The 20,706-nt window shown below is 42.4% G+C and overlaps 1 protein-coding gene across 5 annotated transcripts in view; it reads left to right on the forward strand.

Moving 5' to 3' along the window:
- npas2 (neuronal PAS domain protein 2) overlaps positions 1–19,143 on the forward strand; it is a 41,656-nt gene extending 22,513 nt beyond the window's left edge. For 2 of the 5 annotated variants that reach the window (XM_076750501.1, XM_076750500.1), the window contains exons 2-22: positions 90–288; positions 2,120–2,176; positions 3,487–3,641; positions 3,766–3,857; positions 4,263–4,352; positions 4,816–4,936; positions 6,287–6,400; positions 6,600–6,718; positions 7,519–7,601; positions 7,696–7,802; positions 7,952–8,099; positions 8,230–8,314; positions 8,420–8,546; positions 10,444–10,541; positions 10,647–10,733; positions 11,149–11,379; positions 11,831–12,070; positions 12,502–12,689; positions 12,806–12,898; positions 13,020–13,230; positions 14,701–19,143. In XM_076750501.1, the coding sequence (XP_076606616.1) occupies positions 233–288; positions 2,120–2,176; positions 3,487–3,641; positions 3,766–3,857; positions 4,263–4,352; positions 4,816–4,936; positions 6,287–6,400; positions 6,600–6,718; positions 7,519–7,601; positions 7,696–7,802; positions 7,952–8,099; positions 8,230–8,314; positions 8,420–8,546; positions 10,444–10,541; positions 10,647–10,733; positions 11,149–11,379; positions 11,831–12,070; positions 12,502–12,689; positions 12,806–12,898; positions 13,020–13,230; positions 14,701–14,919 (2,721 nt within the window). In that variant the 5' untranslated portion in view covers positions 90–232 and the 3' untranslated portion in view covers positions 14,920–19,143. The remainder of the gene's footprint in view (positions 1–89; positions 289–2,119; positions 2,177–3,486; positions 3,642–3,765; positions 3,858–4,262; positions 4,353–4,815; positions 4,937–6,286; positions 6,401–6,599; positions 6,719–7,518; positions 7,602–7,695; positions 7,803–7,951; positions 8,100–8,229; positions 8,315–8,419; positions 8,547–10,443; positions 10,542–10,646; positions 10,734–11,148; positions 11,380–11,830; positions 12,071–12,501; positions 12,690–12,805; positions 12,899–13,019; positions 13,231–14,700) is intronic. The other 3 variants (XM_076750503.1, XM_076750502.1, XM_076750504.1) reach the window with 3 other exon arrangements.
- The last annotated feature ends 1,563 nt before the right edge of the window (positions 19,144–20,706 follow it).

Genomic DNA, 20,706 nt, shown 5'->3' on the forward strand with positions numbered 1-20,706 from the left:
GTATTTACGTGTTTACATGGATTTATGCAGCTCAGGTTTCATCCCCTGCACACTCAGAATGTTCGAATCCATTTGCTCCGTCTTCACAGGTTTTGGCGTTTCTTTGGTGGACTTGAGGAGACGGCGGGCAGCTGGCCCGCGGTAGGTTTTTCCAAAAGAGTGTTCAGACGAGGTCAGCGCCGATGGGACTTATAAGACTTCAGAAAGGGCCTGGTTGGAAAAGGGAGTGAGTATGGACAACCTTTCGGACTTCGGTGGCCCCTGTCCATCCACCCGCAGGGAATGGGAGTGAGTATCAAAACAACCTCTGCGTACTTTGTGATCCTTTTTTGTATTCATATCCAGTCTAAGAAGATGTTGCATTAAAGGGTGAAGGAATCCTGAGCTGGAATATGTTGCGTGTATGTAAATGTGGATGCACTGGAGTCCAGTTCTGACATTGGTATTGAAACTTTAAACATTTCCTTTATGGGTTGTGAGCAGTGATGGCTCCATCAGACTTCTGTCATGGGGAATAGTGCCACTGGCTTCTTTTTGCTAGATGATAATGTAGATAAGATGTTGAAAAAAAAAAAAAAATACTGAATTAATATAGCTTTTGTCATTTTCTCCTTAAAAGACCTCGGTTATTCCTCCTCCTGTCCTCCTCTACCACTATTTACAATTTCAATGGTCGGCTTGTATTTCAATTCATCAGAGTGCCGTCAGAACTCCATCTAGAAAATGTCCACACATAATATTCTTTTCATAGCTGCTGAACAGCAGCTCAATGTGTAGCACAGCTCTGTTATTATTCCCGTGAAATGAATGGTGGTGATAAAAACGGTGCTGAGCCACTAGTCTGAAAGTCTGAAAAGATGTTTTTCAGTCAGATGACGGCAAAGTTAGTTAGAAATGGCCGAAAACGTGGGTTGACTAATTAAGGAATGAGATGATAGACGGGGTGAGAGCGGTTTCTAAGAAGGATTCGGCTGGCTCAGATTTTTACAAGAATTTGGCGTTCATCAAACTTTTCCATCATCTTTAACTGTCAGTGTATGATATTACAAGGCACAAGGGATAATATTAAAATAGGCCTGAGTGTAAAAACACATTGTAAGAACTCATTTAGTAAATCGGGCCTCTGAGCAGCTATACGCTTTTCCTCCGCTTGTTCTGTCTTTTTGTTCTTTCCCTGTAGTTTTATGATACTCTGCATCTCATACCCACTGAATCACCTCTTCCATTTATAATGCATTTCCTGCCTGTTTTATGCTCTGGCCACACCAACAGCCCACATCACTGCGGTAATGGAAAAGCTCGTGCCGGTACCCAGTTGTCATTATTATCATATGATCATACCTCATTACTCATCCATATTTTTATTATAAGGAAAATAAAACCTTAAACGGGGAAAATAATTGAAGACAACTCAGTCACATAGTAACTGTACATGTCTGCCAATGCTAACATGTATGTACTGCCTTCAGCGCAGGCCTAAAACTCAAACCTGAGCCAGAAGCAATGCTTTGGCTTTCTACTTCATCCATCACTGACCGTTAGCTCACCAGCCTGATGCTACACTGTTTCTCTTTCACTCTTTCATTTCTCTACTTGCAGCACATGATGTGCATGGATGCGAGGAATTTGCACAGTTAGAGAACTGTCACAGTAAATTACAATAGAAATAACTAAACCTGACCGGAGTCTGAAGCTTTACATAACAAAACACTCTGAAGCGGCAGCAAAAGTCTGCTGGCACTCCTTGAAATGTATTATCTGTCTCTCTAGTAACATCCTACTTCCTGTTTCTCTGTAGCCATTATTGGACCTGTTACAGTATATGAAAGTCCTCTGATACCAGTGACAGAAAATGGGATTCCACATGCTAAACTTGCTGCCATATTTCTTGTTATTATGAACGTGCGTTAGCCTGAATGTGCAGCATAAACCAAAAAAAAAAAACATTTATGGTTGAAGACGTTGAGATGCCACAGTGACCAGTTAAAGATGGGAGAAAAACAAGGCACTTCAACTGGGTCACTGGGTTATTTGAACAGAATCACAGCGCTAACGGTGGGATGTAGCCACACTTTGTCTCTATTACACTGCATTTACCTCGTGCCCCTCTGTTTTCCAGCACCAACAGCTGCGTGGAAGATTTATTGGACGAGGATGAGAAAGACAGGGCTAAAAGGTACAGAGACCTGTGTGTATGTTTGTGTTTGTATGTCTGTCACTTATATTACATGTACATGTACATTATATGAGCTGGATTTAAGTCATTCAGTCACACCTTCACCAAATGAATTTTTATGTCCTTGCTCCTTCAGTCATGGGAATGTAAAACACGCAACTTTGCCAGTTAATCATTTAAAAGAAACCTGAAGCTATAATGTCACGTTATGATTGGGACTGAAGTCTGGGGAAATTAAAAGCCATCTGAGTGAATTTTTAGATTAAAAATAGACGAGATTCAGGTAAGAAAAGCATCCACAAGTGATCATGACTGTGATCAACTCCTGCTTCTAATAGCAGGGCTGTACTGAATGTCACTTTTGTACATATCAAGCATCTATTAAGGTTTTTGAACGAACTTTCAAGTGTCTATTTGACGATGTCACCACCCCAAAAACAGAAAGAGAATTGAATGAGATGATTCATCAGTTTAAATGAGTTAGTGCTCTGGAGTCACTGGAAATTGGATAGAATGATTTGGGACCAGTCTGACACTGCTGGCATCGAATTTTACAAATAGTATCATACTGATAATATTAGTTTTTAATCTGCAGCTGTGCAGAAATACCAGGTTTAAACAGAACGAGTAGACGTGCACAAAGCCAGAAGAAAGCTGGCCAACGTTCGAATGTCAGCATTATGAATGGAGGTTCGAACTGTTTGGCACAGGCCGAGGCGATCAATAGTTTTTTTATACTTTTAATAAGATACTTCAATTTTTCATGACTGTGACCTTAATGCTGATTTCTGCAAATTACGTTTGTGTCAGTTCCTCCAAAGTGTCTGCTCTGACCCCTTTAAGGAAACGTCTGATTTGTCGAAATAAATGTGTAATTACACAAACCTTGAATCCACCAAAATGGCTTTTGGGCACAAGTTGCAGAGGAAATCCGAATCCAGCTGACAGACACGGCCCTAATTTGTTATGGCTAACAGAATGGCCACATTAGCATTCACCTGGGGTCGTGTTTTTGGATGTAAATCACTTATTTTACCCGCAGATCAGAGCCAACTCTCCTCTGCTGGTGATGAGGACAGCGCTTGCTCTTTCCACTCTCTCATTTCTTTGTCTCTCCCTGTTCCATCATCTATTGTGAATTGTTTTTATTCTTCTGTCTGTCTGCAACTGAGTGCGTCCTTGCAGCGCTGGCTGGCTTTTGTTTGGAAAAGGGATGTACAGCCCGAACAGGATAAATGAACTTTGATAGGCTGAGCTTCCACCTGCAGTTCCACCCATTTACAATTGTCCTCGTGTGTTGACTGCTGAAGGGCATCTCGGAACAAATCTGAAAAGAAAAGAAGAGACCAATTCAATGTGCTCATCAAGGAGCTGTGCACCATGCTGCAGGGTCAAGGCCATCCACGCAAGATGGACAAGTCCACCATATTGCAGCGAACTATTGACTTCTTGCAGAAACAGAAAGGTAGGAAAATTGCACGCGTTCTTAGTCTGAAAAAGTTCTGAACTGTGTTGTAACACACTTCTTCTCGGGCAGGATTTCGAGTAGGTCATGTTATAGACTTACCCTTCGTCCTTGTCTTTTTCAGACATCACTGCACAGAATGAAACATGCGATGTGAGACAGGACTGGAAGCCGTCGTTCCTCAGTAATGAGGAGTTCACCCAGCTGATGCTGGAGGTAAAGTTCAGAGGGGGGCTTTTTGTAGAGCAGTGGAAGTCGATTAAGCTCTGGCATTGACTGATGTTGATAATAAAAAAAGGAGACACTCTCCCTAAAATGCCCGTGGAGAGCTGGGCGAGATGACGTGAGGAGAATTCAATTTTCGGCCGAATTGTGTTTTCACTGTTGTTGAAAATGTGCTCGGAGTAGAGGAAGCACTTTGAGGCAAATAAGACACCAAAATGAGTAAATAACAGCACATCAACAACACACATCAGTATCATTTATTTATGCATTTAACCAGCACAGATGATGATATGTGGCAACGTAAGAGAGCAATTTTTCATTCGCGCTGTGCTGTTCTGCACTGTAACACCTCATAACCTCCGCCTCAAAGTACCCTCTTTTCCCCTCTTCTTGCAGGCTCTAGATGGTTTCTTGGTAGCATTAACTACAGATGGCAACATCATATACGTATCTGACAGCGTGTCTTCACTTATTGGCCATTTACCGGTAAGTGACAAAGTCTAATTTGATTTTGTTGTTGTCCTTTCTATTTATTTTTCAGCCCCAGGCTCATTCTCATCCAAACATACAAACATATTTGCCTGCAGGCAGCATCGTGCCACCTAAGTATAAATGCTGCTTGATGTGAAACAGATCAATTACATTTTTATAGATATTTATTGGCCAATATTTGACTTGCACTGAAACACTGATATCTGCAACTTAACTGATCAGATCCAGGTTTATTTTTATTTTATTTGTATAGAGTTGTCAGTTCATGGCTTCTTTCACGGTAATGAATTAAAATATGTGTGTATATCCGAAACTCCTTTAAAATGAGAAATGGAGATATTTTCTCGTGTGCAGTCATTACGTCACCTGTAATTCAGTTTCTGCTGCAGCATCGCTGTGGATGACATACCCCCCCCCCCGAAAGACTGACCGTCGTATTTCTATCCTTTTGCACCAGTCAGATATGGTGGACCAAAATATCTTGAATTTCCTCCCGGAGCGGGAGCACGGGGAGGTGTATAAGCTGCTATCATCCCACATGCTGATGACTGACCCCATTGCTGCTGACTTCCTTGACAGTGAGTATCCTACTGGGCGGCCTCTCTGCACATGCCCGGGCCCTGTCTGTTTCCGTCTGCGTCTCCTATATCAGGAGGTCAGAAGTTCAGTGTGTGGGAGAAATAAAGTATACACATTAGTCAGTGCTGTAATGCTTAACATTCTGTGTAAAACGATCTTTGTCTGAAATACAAAACAGCACTTGACTCTTGATTTCAGCCTTGTCGAGCTCTTTTCCAGGCAACTTAGCGTCACGGGAAATGTCACCTGAAACTCTTTATATTTAGAGCAGGTTCCTGAATTAGGAAGGTTTATTGGATTGCTGATTAGTGTAGATCTATGATTAGCCTTTTAGCTAATAATAGAAGCTAGCTTAGTATCATAGTTAAGACTTTACTGTTAGCACAGTAATCCAAAGCAATGTAATATCTGGGGCTCAAGACACTGACCTTAATCCTGTGTTACTATTGGGCTTTTCTGAGGAAGAGAGATGGTTAGACGGCCGTGTCTCGGGCTGTCCTTAGCCTAAATAGCAAACTGTCACAGAGCCATGTCTGGAGCGATCATCACGTCTTGGACACATTTCAAAAGAGACATCCATCTTTTGTCATTCTTACATAAAAAGGAGTGGCTGGCTTTTAAGCAGAATGACTGCCTTACTGTGCACATTACGCTGAGTCATGTTACACAAGATGTGGACTTTCAAATTCGCCAGCTTTTTTTTTTTTTTTTTGCCTTTTTTTTGAGCCATTGGCTGAACTCACATAAAAGGCGTCTTTAGTCAGTGCCCAGACTTTCTTGGCCTGCTCACCCAAAGCTTTTTGATTTTTGAGTTTCTGTGTGGCTGCGGGCTTATTATGCACACTTCCACAGTATATCTGCAGGAAATTCAAAAGTCTTGTCGAGGTCAAAGTGTTCCATTAGCAAGTTTCTCCTCCAGAGAGGTCACAGTGGAAAGCGGCTGAAGCTTTGACTAATGTTGAACCGTGAATCTGCTGCTTTGACTCTCCCAGCGAATGTAAGAAATGTATTAATGACTGTATTACAATATTACATACGCATGGTGCCATCACCCTTTGTGTATGTGAACCCGTTCTTTCTCCTCTGGCTATTTGACTACTCAATAGTGACCATTATCTACTGTCCGATCTATTGAAGTATGATGAATGCAAGGTTTCATATGAATTGTTCTCTTTTCTGTTGCATAAAAATTACACCTTCTTTTCCACACTGCAGATCTGTAACTACTGTGTTGTTAGCGCCTTACAAAACCTGATCAAGAGGCGCCTCGTTAAGAATTAAGACGCAGGCGTGTATGTTGTATCGTGAATAGGCTCTCAGCCTTGAATATGTAATGTGCTGTTTTTCAGGTGAGGCACATATTGAATTTTGCTGTCATCTAGCCAGAGGTAACATTGATCCAAAGGAGCCACCTGTATACGAGTATGTCAAGTTTGTGGGAGATTTCAAGTTTCATAACAATGGTAAGGAGTTGTGTTTTCTAAAAGTCTTAAAATTCAGTAAAATGTATAAAATAAACAGTGCTGTCCTCTTAATTTAGCATAAATTTACAGGACAGAATGGAAAAAATGAAATGAATTATTTTTAATTGACTAAAATTAGACAGAAAAACAGAACCAAGTGTTCACAGTGTTTCCATGTGCCCCGCCTTCTGTCGCACAGTGCCTACGTCTTCTTGTAATGGGCTTGAGTTGACGTTACCAAGAAGCCTGCAGTCATCACTGGAGGAGCAGGTCTGCCTCATCGCTACTGTACGATTAGCCACTCCACAGTTTCTAAAGGTGAGACCTTTAAGACGGAGTTTGTCAGTTTGTGTGGCGTGTGTGTGGCTCATGACTTTCAGAGGAATAAACCATGGCATGAGGGGGATTTTGTCTGAGAGATCTCACACGGTGTCAAGTCCTCTCTGGAGATTTCTTGTGGCACACTTTGTACCTTCCAACTGATTACATCAGTAGGATGCATCTGATCCCAAAGGTGCTTTACAGGCTGAAGCCTGGACTCACGGCATGTTGTCGAAGTAAATTCAAGTCACATCAGGATGTCGTGTTGTGTTTAGGGTGTGGCCTTTTTCTGCAAAGAAGCTATGAAGTGTGTGTAAATTACACTCTTCTTGATTTTTTTCATCATATTTTTCATAACCTTTTTTTCCTGCCATAAATGTGCTGGAGCTCTGAGAGCAAAAGTGCCAGAAGAACCAGATCTATGGACAGGCTTCAGCTCTCCCCCACTACTTATTCCAAAATGTGAAAGAGACTGATTACACTGATTTGCCAGATGGAATGACTGTAACAGTAATGTCTCGATCACATGGCACGGAATATTTTTTTTCTCTCCGATACTCAGACACAAGATAAATCGAATGCTAATACTGGCTTTAATCTGCAGTATTTAAGCTCTATTTTTCACTATCTCTCCCACGGTTACAGCTCTTAGGCAATATTCTGATGGAAACTGTTGTGGCTGTGACACAAACATACATGATTACAAGATGATTGCATCATGTAAACAACATTGTCAGTCATTGCTAAGTTCTTGATGCTAACACGCGTTCTTCCTCTGTGGCTTCACTTTTGTTCAGGATTTGTGCAATCTGGAAGATCCTTGTGATGAATTTACATCCAGACACAGCCTGGAATGGAAGTTCCTGTTTTTGGATCACAGGTATAACATGTTCCTGATTCCTTCTCCCATCAATCAGCAGAGTTGTTAGCAAGAGTCTGTCTTTCTTACATGTTTGTCACCTTTGTTGTTTCAGAGCTTCGCCGATCATCGGCTACTTACCCTTTGAGGTTCTTGGAACTTCTGGCTATGATTACTATCATGTGGATGACTTGGAGCTTATAGCTCAGTGTCATAAGCAGTGTAAGTAACTCTGTGACCTCTGTTGCTTCTCAGCCGCCTTCACATCCAGGGATCCATCTCTGTAAAATACGACATAGTTATTTGCATTTTTCCTCTTGACCTGTGACACCTGAACATTCCACTGATGTTCTTCTTTTTACTCTCCTCAGTAATGCAGTTTGGAAAGGGTAAATCCTGCTACTATCGCTTTCTGACCAAAGGTCAGCAGTGGATCTGGTTGCAGACTCACTACTACATCACTTACCACCAGTGGAACTCCAAACCTGAGTTTATTGTCTGCACTCACACTGTGGTCAGGTAAGCCTGACTGTTGACACATCTGCAAAGGGAGGGAAGCGTAGACTCTGCCGGTTTGCTCAGGCATAGACTGCCTTGAGGAAAAATAGCAGTTTGTTGAAATTAAGGTTAAGTTAATTCTTTCTTTCAGTTACGCTGAAGTGCGAGCTGAAAGGAGGAGAGCATTTGGCTTTGAAGAGCTGTCTCCACCTGAGATCGCTCCATCTTCAGTGAAGGTAAGAGTTCAGTACCCTTGTACATACAGTATCTGACATTTACAGGGTCAGTTCGTCTGTCAGCTTCAGATCTGACCCTCTGTGTCGAACACGACTCTGTTCCAGGCTCAGGAGCTGTACTTGGACATCTGCTCCACGCTGGACCCTCCGCGGGACAGAAACAGCGGCGCACGTTCGGTTTCCTCCCACAGCTCCCGGAAGTCCTCCCACACAGCGCTTTCGGACTCTGCATGTGAGTCATCCTCTGTTTCCTAAAGTGCTAACTCACTCAGCGGCAGGTCAGCATGTACAGAAGGCCTGCGCCTGTATGGCTGCAGGAGTTGTTTTGTTATTTAGATTCAGAAAATTGGATTTTCTCTCTTGTTGATAAATTATAAACAGTGACACTTTCCGCTGCAGCCCAGGCTTTCATTGGATCAAAATAATGGAGACGGTAAAGCATCTTTTTGTAGGAACAAAATTGCTTGAATAGAATCAAATATGAGTAAGATCTGAGAAGGCTTGTGATCACAAGTAAAACCTCTGTAACTAAGCAGAGCAGCGGTCAATAAAACACCTACCTGGATATATGTGGGTGGCGATGCATCTATGATGAAATGTTTCCAAGGCTTACTTTAGCATGCCCTGTTTGTTTGGGCCTCCCGTCTCTCTGACTGCAGCTGCTCTTCCACCCACCGTCTAATATACTAAAAGACTTCACTTCCATCTGCATCTGTTTGGGGACAATACACAGCGGCAGATTCATTAGAGCTACTGTTCGTGAGCGTAGCTGCAGTCTTCCCTGAACCCACACACAGGCAGTGTATGCACCTTCATTATTGTCAAAGACCTTTTATTCACAAAACTGCATCTGTAGGAAAAATAGTCAGTAGATGATTTTTCTTTGCTTCTTCAATTTGCGTCGGCTACGATCCGCTGATTGCATCACAGTTTGTGGGTTTAAGTCAGAGGCAGAATGAGGTGGCAGTCAAGGGCTCGTGAATCAGCAGTATTGTTATACAACCAGAGAAGAAATGCATTTCATAAGTTGCTCTTCCTTTACCTCTGAAAGGCTAGTTACTCTGTTCGAGTATTGACAACCCCCCTCCAAGAAGGAGAAACTGTGTTTCATTGAAGGTAGTGAAATGTAAAGGGAACTCCTCCAATCTACACATCAGAGTCTGTTTACAGGTGCTGGGGAGTACGACTACCTGTAGTTGTATAAAAGCCTTTGTGTTTATACAGGGAAGAAGAATGCCTTTAAAAAAAAAGACGACATCTGTGTGCAGGGTTAGGGGACACGCTGTGAGACGTGGACATGCACGAGGACAGTTAACTGTACGAGACATTTGGAGCATTTGCCCGTGAAAGTAAAAATTTGAATAAGATAAAAAAGAAAAATGTAATTAAATATAGATAAGTATTGATTTCTTCCACTGAGCATAGAAAGCTGTAAATATCTGAATGTGTCTATTTTATTCTTATTGATTAAGCCCATAAAACATTACTGTGAAACTAGTCGATAGGCTTTCCAAAACAAAGGTAGTCATACATTAATGGCAATTGAAATAACTATTAATAATTCAGTTTTCCTTGTTTGAGACTTCGTGCTTTTTTCTAAATGTTGTATGTGCGTCTTTATGACAAAGAGCACACGGACAGTACTTTCCTTCACTGCTTTATCTTTGACTGGGAGTGAATATTGACTGTAAACAGAAATGTAGATTTAATTATTAGTTTTATTAAATTTTTTTTTCTTTAAAAAACTGATGAGGAGGGAGGTTTGAGTAATCTTTCACAGCCCTGAGTGTTGCCTGCAGTCCTCCTGTCAGGCAGCAGGGCACATTATGCCTTTGTAACAGTGTCTATGAAAAGATCGACAGTGGGAGGGTTTCTTTATTTGCCGCTGAAAAGATCTTTAACAGAGAAATATCGCTTTTACTCACAAGTTGTTCTTTCACCATCCACCGATGAGTGACGGATTAAAGGTTGTATAAGAAACTATGAAACTCTGTGAATGCATCCTGCCTTTGTTGAAGTGATCAGCTGTCATTTGACACAGAAAAACAGGGATTGTGCTCTAACTGAACACGTCCTCAGTCTAGTATTAGTGAAGTGTGCTTGGAGGTGACCCGTTGTCTCTTCTGCAGCAGCTAACTCCTACACAGAGGCCTGCACACCATCATGGCAGTCTGCTTCCGTTGGGACGGAGAAGACATCTGCCAGACTCCAACCGAGTAGTTCAAAGGTCAGTTTATACACTGTTTACATATGTCTGTCTTTGGAGACTTAGTGGTCAGTGGGAAATCACAGAATGTGCTGAATTGTAAAACTTTGTCATTTTCCCCTGTAGAATTTGGCACAAAGACAAAATTCCTTTGACCTCATCCCCCAAATGAGCCTCCCCCTTTCTCCTACCTGCAGCAAGCACTCCGCAATGGTTAGTGTTTAGACTTCTTCTCCTGCCTGTTGCCTTCCTCTTGTCTGTTTGTGCAATATCTCATTGTTATGACTGTTGCTGCTGTGTGTGTTTATGTCATCTGTTGCTTGTGCCTACAGTGCCTAGTTCTAAGATTGTGTTATAAAACCAAGTGAGAAAGGCAGCTTAAAAACAGAAAGAAGCATCAAGATTACATCTGAAACGTGCCTTTGTTATTGCTGTTGTTGTTGTAGCTTTCCTTATTTCCCATCTATGTTTCTCAGAAAGAAAGCACTCATCTGTATCATTTTCTGACCCATTTCACAGGAAAAGCGAGACGCTTGATGCACTCTCACCATCACAAGAATAAACCATTATATGACTCAAGTTCAGAACAAAAAAACAGATGATTTTTTTCTTTATCCTGCCTTTCCAGCAACAGCAAACACAGCAGCAGCAGCAGCAGCAGCAGCAACAGCAGCAGCAGCAGCAGCAGCAGCAGCGGCAGCAGTCACCCATGTATCAGCTGCAGCAGCCTCAGCTCTGTGTAATGAACCAGCTGAAGGAGCAGCTGGAGGAGAGGACGCGCATTCTGCAAGCTGACATTAAGACGCAGCAGCAGGAGCTGCACGACATTAAGGAGAAGCTTCACCTCGCTAATCTCCAGGTAACACTCCCGCAAAGATCAAAGAAAAAAAAAGGACTTGAAAGTAAATATTAAATTAGCCAGTGCTCTGGAGTATTATCCCTCACAGAGGTGTTATTTTCTGTGTTGAGAAAACACTTATTTTCATGAAAAGAATAGGTACTTACAGACTTAAATCTAGACATAATAGATTATTAGGCTTGTACATGTTAGCTGTTTGGGAACATCAACATCACACTGTAAGCTTGTGTTACCTAACCCCTCACAGTGGTGGTGGAATGGCCCCACCAAGAGGCCAGTACCAACCAGTTCAGACACAAGTGTTCTAACCTCGACATGAGACTCTGGGAGTAATACGATATCAACAGAATAATATGCAATAATATCATAAAAACAGACATTTTCGGGAAAAATATGCCTTATTTTGTAGTAAATGAAGAATAAATTAATATTTTCTGTTTGTGTGCATAAGATGTTGTTACAGCAGCCTATCCACAATGACTTTGGCCAGGCCCAGCAGCAGCAGCAGCAGCAGCAGCAGCAGCAGCAGCAGCAGCAGCAGCAGCAGCAGCAGGGCTCGGGCAGGCCGGCCCAGCAGAGCCAGGCAGGGGTGATCAGGCAGCTCTCAGGCCACCCTAAACCGCTGTCCTGCAGGGCGCACAGTTCATCCCCTCACTCGCTCTTGAGAGAGAGCAGCTCGCCCTCATCACAGGTACGGAGCTGCACAAGTGAAAAATCCAAATGTGAAAGCCAACTGAGCTGTCAGAGAGCTGTCCAAACACAGCTGTTTGGAAAGCTCTCCTTTGATGCTCAGGGGATAATAATTGAATCTAATTACCTTCAGTCATTAGCAGCTAACAACCTGTAGCCTACTACAGCGCTCACAGCACAGCAGGAGGCAGGTTATGGATTCAGGGGTTCAGTGGCATCAGTCAATTATTGAAAGAAAGAAACTTCACAGCCACAGGTGGTAGCTGAGTTTCTTGCTTTCTTGTGCTGCTTGCAGTGTGTGATTGCTTGCACTGCAGCAAAATGACCCAGAAACATGGAAAAAAGAGACCGAAATGTGCATGTATGCCTTGATTTGACTGGTGTGTTCTGTAGTTTTTCCATGCTGTGTGTATTTCCTCGTGTTCATTGCAGGCCCATCCGAGGATTGCGCGGAGCGGGCAGGCGCAGTCAGCCGTGAGCGTGCCTGTGCAGACGAACACAAGTCTGACGTTGCCCTTCTACAGCAACCCCATGATGTTCTCCCAGACCAACACGAGGTCTCTGCAGGACGCAAACCAAAGACACACAGACGGCGAGTTCAGCCAAGACGGACAACTGCGGTGAGAGCCCTGAAAGGAAGAGAGCCTTTATGACGTCATGCTGTTGTTGTTGTTGTTGTTGTTGTTTCTCGTGGTACAGATCGAGTTCTTTCTGTAACAGATTTTTTTCCCTGCAGCATGCTCCTCAACCAGCCAGTGCAGACGCTGGTTCCCACTAGCAGTGTCACCTCGCAGCCTTCCCAGTGCAACATGGGCATCTCCCAAACCCTGTGAGTACTGTTAAATTAGATCACTCACACACACACACACACACACACACACACACACACCAGTCTGTTTACGTTGTTTCATGTCATGCCTGAGCTCTTCATTGTCCCTCCCCCTACACAGATACACGCTGGAACAGCAGATCATCACCCCTCCGTTCTCCATGCAGCAGGTCAACTGCAACGCCGTCCTCGTGCCCTCCCCGGTCTTCACGTCCCCCATAATGATCCCACACAACACTTTCCTCACAAACCAGTCCCAGTCGGCCTACCACCCTCAGCCTCAGGCTTCTCAGCACTCCCTGCAGCTACAGCAGCCCCAGCAGTTCTTTCAGGTACGACGCCCGTCTGCTGTGTAGTGACGCAGCAGTGTTATGTCCACGGCGTTCCAGAAGCCTATTTATGACTTAAAGTACAAATCATTTGTGATGGCATAATGCTAAGTGCAATTACCCAAGGCTTTCTATTTAACGATATATGATCATTGTAGGCATTACACTGCAACGAATCCCTAGTTACCACAGCAACAAGCTACGGTGCAGTTCCCACAGACTGTTAACTGAGAGAGCCGTGCTATTTTCAATCCTTCTGAAAGCTCGCCTTTGTAACAACAACAACAACAACAACAACTGCGGCGTGGTCTCAAATTCATTAGGTCAGATATTAAATCGTGTCATACCAGACTTATCATCTTTGTCCAGAAGGGACACCACAAGCCATCAGGTGTTTAAAAAAAAAAAAAAAAAAGCCATCACAGATAAATAGTGTTTGTCTGGTGTAAAAACACAGTTTATAAGTAGCTTACCTAAATCCCCTGACACGCCGAAGAGAATATTGCATCAGTTTATTTAGAGAGTCAGACTGTGGAGCCACTTCAGAGATCACAGATGCTTTAGTCTCTGAAGTGATCACTGTTAGTTTTGTAAAATATGGCTGAAGTCAGCGTAACAGGCGGGACATGTTTTCTTTTCTTTTTGCTGATGGGAGGGAGGCCTAAAGTCTTTAGTTTTTGCCAGGTCTGTATTTAATTTAATGATTTTCTTGCAAGATTTAGAGTAAAAGAGGTTGAATAGTTCCATCAAAAACGTTCCTTCCATGTGCCACCGTGGATCATAACGGTGCTTTTGGCCACACGCTGAGGACAGCAGTCCTTTCTCTGTGTCAGGGCTGTATTCTCTACTAGCTAGCAGGACCAGTATGTCCGTAGACACAAATCTTTGAGGTTAGTATGGATTTAACATTGTCTCCAGAGAGCACACGTTTTTTTCACGAGCCAACAGCTGCCTTCACTTTCCATGAATTCTGTATTACAGCACAACTAAGCTAAAAGTCATACAGAGTTAACCTATAGTATGACCCCAGGTTCAGCCCCCTTCACACCCCAAAAATGTTTGTACAGTTCTGAAGGTAAACACCCTTAAATGTCTCTATACAACACAAAGACGCTGTCCTCACCTGACAAGAATGGCTTCATTTGTACTGCACACAGACTTATCTCGTGCACTCGTCTAACAAAGTATTTCACAGAATTTTGCCATTTCTCAACAGGAAGTACTGGCTGCATTCATATTCGACACGATAACTGACTAATGTGTACATGTTGAAATTGAAATTAGACCAGGCATATGTTTACGACACTCTTGTTGTGTTAATACTCAGAGATGGTACTCATCACTGTTCATTCTGCATCTCAGTCAAGGATTCGACTGGCAACAGTTCAAGAAAGATTTCACAAATATAAACTTAGAAACGCTGCTTCTGTCAGCTGGCCAGAGTGCATTCATGTTCTCTTTTTGTGTCCACAGATGACTCAAGGACTTGTACACGGTGGATCTACTCCAAACTTCTTACACACCGCTAACGTCCCGCAGCAGAGCACTGTGGGATACATCCAGCAGCAGCCGCAAGCACAGCAAGTGCCGCAAGCACAGCAGCAACAGGCGCAACAGCAGCAAAGGCAATACCAACATTCCCAAAACCAGACTGGCAGTGTTTCAGACTTCCGAAATATGCTGACTCGGTAGCGCTGTGGACTGTTAGAGCACTGTCATCTCCCACTGTGTTGTCGCCACGTAGGCGGCAGCACATCGTGGCGTTTGGAAGTCAAACTTGACGCCGCGTTCTGCAGCGGGAATGAAAACTGCTTCTAGTGACCTTACTTTTTGTGTGAGGCTGCCCATTCAGAGGAGGCCGGTGCGTATGCCACCGGCGTGAAAAGCAGAGGCCGCGCTGGCCTGGCGTCACCTGGAGACGTCACCCGAGGAGAGTCTGAGCTGCTGGACCTCCGTCAGCGCGTCACACTCGGTGACGCTGCTGGAACAAGTGGATTATCAAAGCTCTCGAGAAGAAAGCGCTTTCACATGTTCACACGTGGAAGTCTTTCATCTAGCAAAGAGAGTTTCCCTTTAAGTGTCTGCACTTTGGTACCCCCCCCCCCTTCCCCCACCCACCCAAAAGTAGAGTATTTATTTTGCCCATGTGAATTAATAGTCCTTTTCCTCGCTAATAATGGCTCAGTAGTGTCCCTGGTGACATCAGATCATCCCCCTTGGTCAGATTTTCAGCTCCACTGAAAACGGTTCATCTCACAAAGGGATTTTTGTACGTGTGAATTTTACATCAAAGTGTGTTTCAGCTGGCAGACGTCAGCTGTCGCTCCCAGCTTTTCCCCAAAACAGTGATGTACTGGCAGGTATGTTCATGGCAAGTCACAAGAGAGGGATTTATCATGAAACATGCAGCGGTGAGATGGCCATCATATCTAAAAAAATCAGAATTTCTGTGTAACACACTACACTGGGAAAGGAAGGGCGGGAGAGGGGGTATTCTCCAATTAGTAGAAAGGTCTATCTAGATTTTTAAAGCCTCAATCTGGGACTGAAGAAGCAGGGCTCTGAGAATGACGACAAAGCTCCGAAGTCCTGATTTTCGGTGCTTTGAACGAGCTCTGCAGCGCGAGTCCCCGGGTGATAGACAAGCTAGCAGAGGGGGGGAATTTTGTGCCTTTAGCCATGGCGCGTCCATGGTGCGGTTTGATGGTTTTGTCTGATTACGGCTTTAAAAATCCAGCTCAGGTCCATTTGGAATACAAAGTTCTATTTTCATAGGTCATAATTTATTATTTTCCACATCAGATTTAAAGAAAAGACATCTAGATTTGTAGTGGAGATATTACAGATATATATTGGATGCTTTTTGCAACCTTTACATCAGTACGTCCAAACTCTTATTAAACACTTTCTTTGATGATAGTGACTAAGAATCATTTAACTCTTCCCTGAAACCCTAATGAAATCATTTCATGCTTATTTATTGCATAGAAATTTGAAAATGGAAACTAGTTTTCTACACAAAACTTCTAATTGATTCTGCGTGTTCATTTAGACGTTGAAAGGTCAGCGCTGGTCTTGATGTCTTACCCTGGCTGGGTTCATGGTTTAATGCGAGCTGTTGTCACCAGAGCACTGCACCACCACTGGTTTGATGTGGCTCACAGTAGTTTTCCACACCACAGTGCAACAAACTGCTGCAGAGGTGAAAGCCTGGTGACTGGAATATCTGGCAAACAGTGAGGAATGAGGAGGGTGAGATTGTGCCTGCTACCTGGATATTCGTGAGCAGTATTACTGTGTTTATTCCACTCCGGTCATCCGCTTGTTTTCTTCATTTGACCGTCTGTACGCAGCTCTTTTACAACTGCTTCCTGCTATGAATGTGATCTCCTCAAATATTGCAAGCAGATATTGTTTAATTCACCCCCCCAAGAAATCTATATTAACCTCCAGTGCATTGTTGTGGTAAATATCATACACCGGCAGTGATAACAAAAAGTTGCTCATACACATGGAAGTTCAGTCCTGTCAGTATTTCAAGTTGTTACACTCTTACTCTTCTCACACTGAAGCTTTCTGAACGACAATCTTGGAGTCCATCATATTTGTTGAGAGACGCTGTTTTCTGTTAGTTTGGCGAAGGAAGTCTTGATGTGTGCGGCTGCTAATCAGCTCGTGTAACGACACACCGCTGTCTCAAACAGTAATGCTGCATTGCATCGAAGGGGTTTTGAGCGTGTTGGTGATTAGCAGCCGATCACTATCCAGGAACAACATATACGTACACCCCTCTTCTGTTCACGACAATCAGAGACGACTGCCTGGGCCAGAGTCTGACTTCATCATTTAACATTTTCCTGCGTTACGTAGTTGCTCCCACGAAGCTCGGCAGGCAAAATTCTCACCGTGGCCCCTCACACTCTCACGTGTGACCGTTTTGGTCCCGGCCACCTCAGCTGTACACATTCAAGTTAACCCGTGTCACAGTCCCTTTCAACACTGGTGCTGTTCATAGTGGACGACAAGACTCGACCGTCAGAACACTTTCAACACGTACGCTCAGTGCCGTTTTACACTTTCCTATGTGCAATGTCAATTTGAAAAAGAAGAATGTTAATTTATACTGTTTTAAATGTTTCAGAACAGATGTACGATGTATATAGAGGTGTATAATAAGCCATTGTACCATGTAAATTATATGGAAGTATTTTTTTAATGAAGATGTCCGAACATTCCTTCAGCCGTTGATATCAGCAGTATCTTTTTGTTAAAAAAAAGGTACAAGACGTGTCCAGTATGATTACAAGGATTAACACAGGGCTTTGTCTGCATGGGAATGTGGTGCAGAGTGTCAGTTTCTCCCCGAGCACAATAACTAAAAAAAAAACGTCTGGAGCAAAGGGTCAAATGTTCGCCGCCATCGTGAAAACGGATGAAATGAAGAATTTGACGTCCCTGTCGCGCAGACGTTCAGACGCTTTCAAGGTTCACATCAGGGTGCAGAGACAGCTGTCCAGCTGTGTGGGCTGCTGATAACAACAGCTGAGTCTTCAGAAGGTGATTCAGCCAAAACCTGAAGACCGAACCTGCAAAAGTCAGTTTCCTGTTTTTTTTTTTTGTTTTTTTTTAGCTTTTAAGAAAAAGTGCAATTGTACATCATCATCATCAAAATACATATTTTTAGTCAGATGAGGGAATTCTCTGTCTCCCTTTATGGATTTCTGTACATCCACGTTTGGTGTAGCAGACAGTAAAGAGTCAGCCCATATATACGTCCAGCTCAGCCAGCAACTCAGAGGTGCCATAGATGATTAGACCTTCACTTTGTTCTTCACTTTTAAATCTAAAGCCATTTTTTTGGACTAATTTTCCAGAGTATCAACGCTTCAGTCAGTCACAGCGAAACTTCCCCTTAGGGTGGTTTTCCGTCTGAACTCATCATTCAGAGATTTCAGTCCACGTTTGTCTACAAAACAACTTGTTGTTGTCACACTGTTATTTGCCTTGAGGGAAATTCTGCTCATTAAACTCAACTGTGAGTGAAACGCGTTGAGGTAGTTCATGCATTGTGCTCCAGATGTGGGTTAAGCCCTCATTTATTTTGCTTTGGACAAATCACCTCATTCTGCGCCAGATGTTCAGATGCGAGATGATTTTTTTTTTGTTTTGTTTTTGAGTTGCTTTAGGTGTGTATTGCTTCACAGAAGTTATTGTAAATAATCCGTTTGCTCAGTCGGTACTGTTTTTCTTTGTAGTTGCTCGCTCCCCGACAGTAGTTGCCACACCTTTCTTCTTTTCTTTCTTCATCTGTCTGAATGCTTTCCTTCCTCATGGGGGTTTTTCAGCGCGTGTTTTTGAAGGCATGTGATTTGAATCACATTTAACTTGTATTTTTCTGATTTGTAAAATAATGACTGACACCTTAAACGTGTGAGTGAGCAGTCGGATCGATGCTTTCTGTGTAAGATTCGCCAGGACATGAACAAAAGAAACCTGGTTCACAGCCATTTCTGCAGTTTCAGTGCAGAAACAAACATTGAATATACTGTATAATAGAATGTAAAAAAAAGTTTAGACTATATAGTTGTTTATTTTATATGTCTAATAGATTACATATGTATGTTCCATGATTTTAAAATTAAAGTAATTTTGTAACAGATAATGAAGTGTCTTATTAGAGGAGGTGAGGCTTTTTTTGCGTTGAAGTTGGTGTTGCACAGTCACTTGTATGGCTTGTTTTCTTTCTGTATTTACCATCAAAATAAGCTTTAAAAATATCGTTAATATTGTTTTAAAAGAAATTAACAAATTAAGTTTACATTCTAAAATATCTTGATATTAATTATGTTATATTGAATTATTTATAAATCAACCTGGATATTGTGAAATATATGAAAATAAATATTTTTAAACATATGTATTGTTATTCTGAGCAAACTGTTTACATAGAAGGTTATTTATGAACAAGACTGTTTCTCAGCTGTGTGTTCTCAGGCTAGCGCTAATCCACAAACAGACTCAGCAGGCCGCTGGACGTGGAGGAAAAAGTTTGACTTTGAATAAAATATTGTAGAACAGGTTTTTTTTAAAACACTTGTCTGACAACAAAGTCGTCTCTCACACGACGCTGAACAGCTAAATGTAAACCATGTTTGTTGACAGTGTGGCGATCACCTCTAGGATGTAACACTACCTGGGGAGGGGAGCCCATAACCTTCGCTTCTCACCGTTATTTAATAATAAGAAGAATTTTATTTGTATAGCACTTTTCATACAGAAGGAAATGTAGCACAAAATGCTTTACAATCAAAGATAAAGAAAATAAAGACCCCCCACACACACACACCTCTACCCCGCCCACACACCCCCACACACCCCCACACACACCCACACACACCCACACACAAGATCACAAACTCACACAATCAACACTCACATTACATCATGAGGAAACGGCATCTTGAAATAAAATGAAATAAAATACTTAAAATTGATTAAATTTTAAAATTTTGTTAAAAGCCAGACTAAAAAGGTGGGTCTTAAGTTTGCTTTTAAAAGTATACTCAGATCTTCAGGCAGGCTATTCCATAAACAGGGGGGCAGAGTAATAAAAAGATGCCTCACTGTATGTTTTGGTTCTAACTTTAGGTACTGTTAAAAGGCCAACTCTGCTGGGTTCATATGATAAAAGCAAGTTAGATAAATAAGAAGGAGCAAGACCATTAAGAGCTTTATAAACCAATAAAAGAATTTTAAAATCAATTCTAAAACGCACAGGAAGCCAATGCAGAGACTTTAAAATCAGTGTAATGTGAGCTCTCTTTCTGGTCTTTGTCAGCATTCGAGCAGCTGAGTTTTGAAGTAACTGTAGTTGAAAAATATTCTTTCTAGGAAGACCAGAAAGAAGAGCATTGCAGTAATCAATCCTGCAGGTAATAAAAGCATGAATAAGTGTCTCTGCATTGGCTTAAGAGAGAAACTGGCATACTTTGGCAATGTTTTTTAAATGTTTTTTTAAACTTGTTGACATGGGCTAAAACAGACAGCTTGTAGTTTGAAAGCCAGTTTCTCTCTCTAGTCTCCTGCATCAATAACTAAAACCTGAGTTTTGTCCTGGTTGAGCTGTAGAAAGTTCTCTGCCATCCAAGATTTAATGTCTGAAATACAGTTAAAAAGGACATCAAGTGGTCCTGTGTCATCAGGAGACACGGCGATGTAAAGTTTTGTGTCATCTGCACAGCTGTGGAAGTTGATGCCGTGCCTCCTGATGAAGTGGTACCATGTACAGGTTAAAAAGGGTTGGACCTAAAATTGACCCCTGGGGAACACTGCATTTCATTCGATAAAAACTAGATGCGTGTTCACCCATGCTGACATAGAATTTCCTGTCAGGGAGATATGATTTGAACCAGTTAAAAACAGTACCAGAGATGCCAATTACATTTCAGAGTCTGTTTAAAAGAATGGTATGATCTACTG

Source organism: Chaetodon auriga, chromosome 15 (assembly GCF_051107435.1).
Source record: "Chaetodon auriga isolate fChaAug3 chromosome 15, fChaAug3.hap1, whole genome shotgun sequence".
In the NCBI taxonomy this organism is placed as follows: Eukaryota; Metazoa; Chordata; class Actinopteri; order Chaetodontiformes; family Chaetodontidae; genus Chaetodon; species Chaetodon auriga.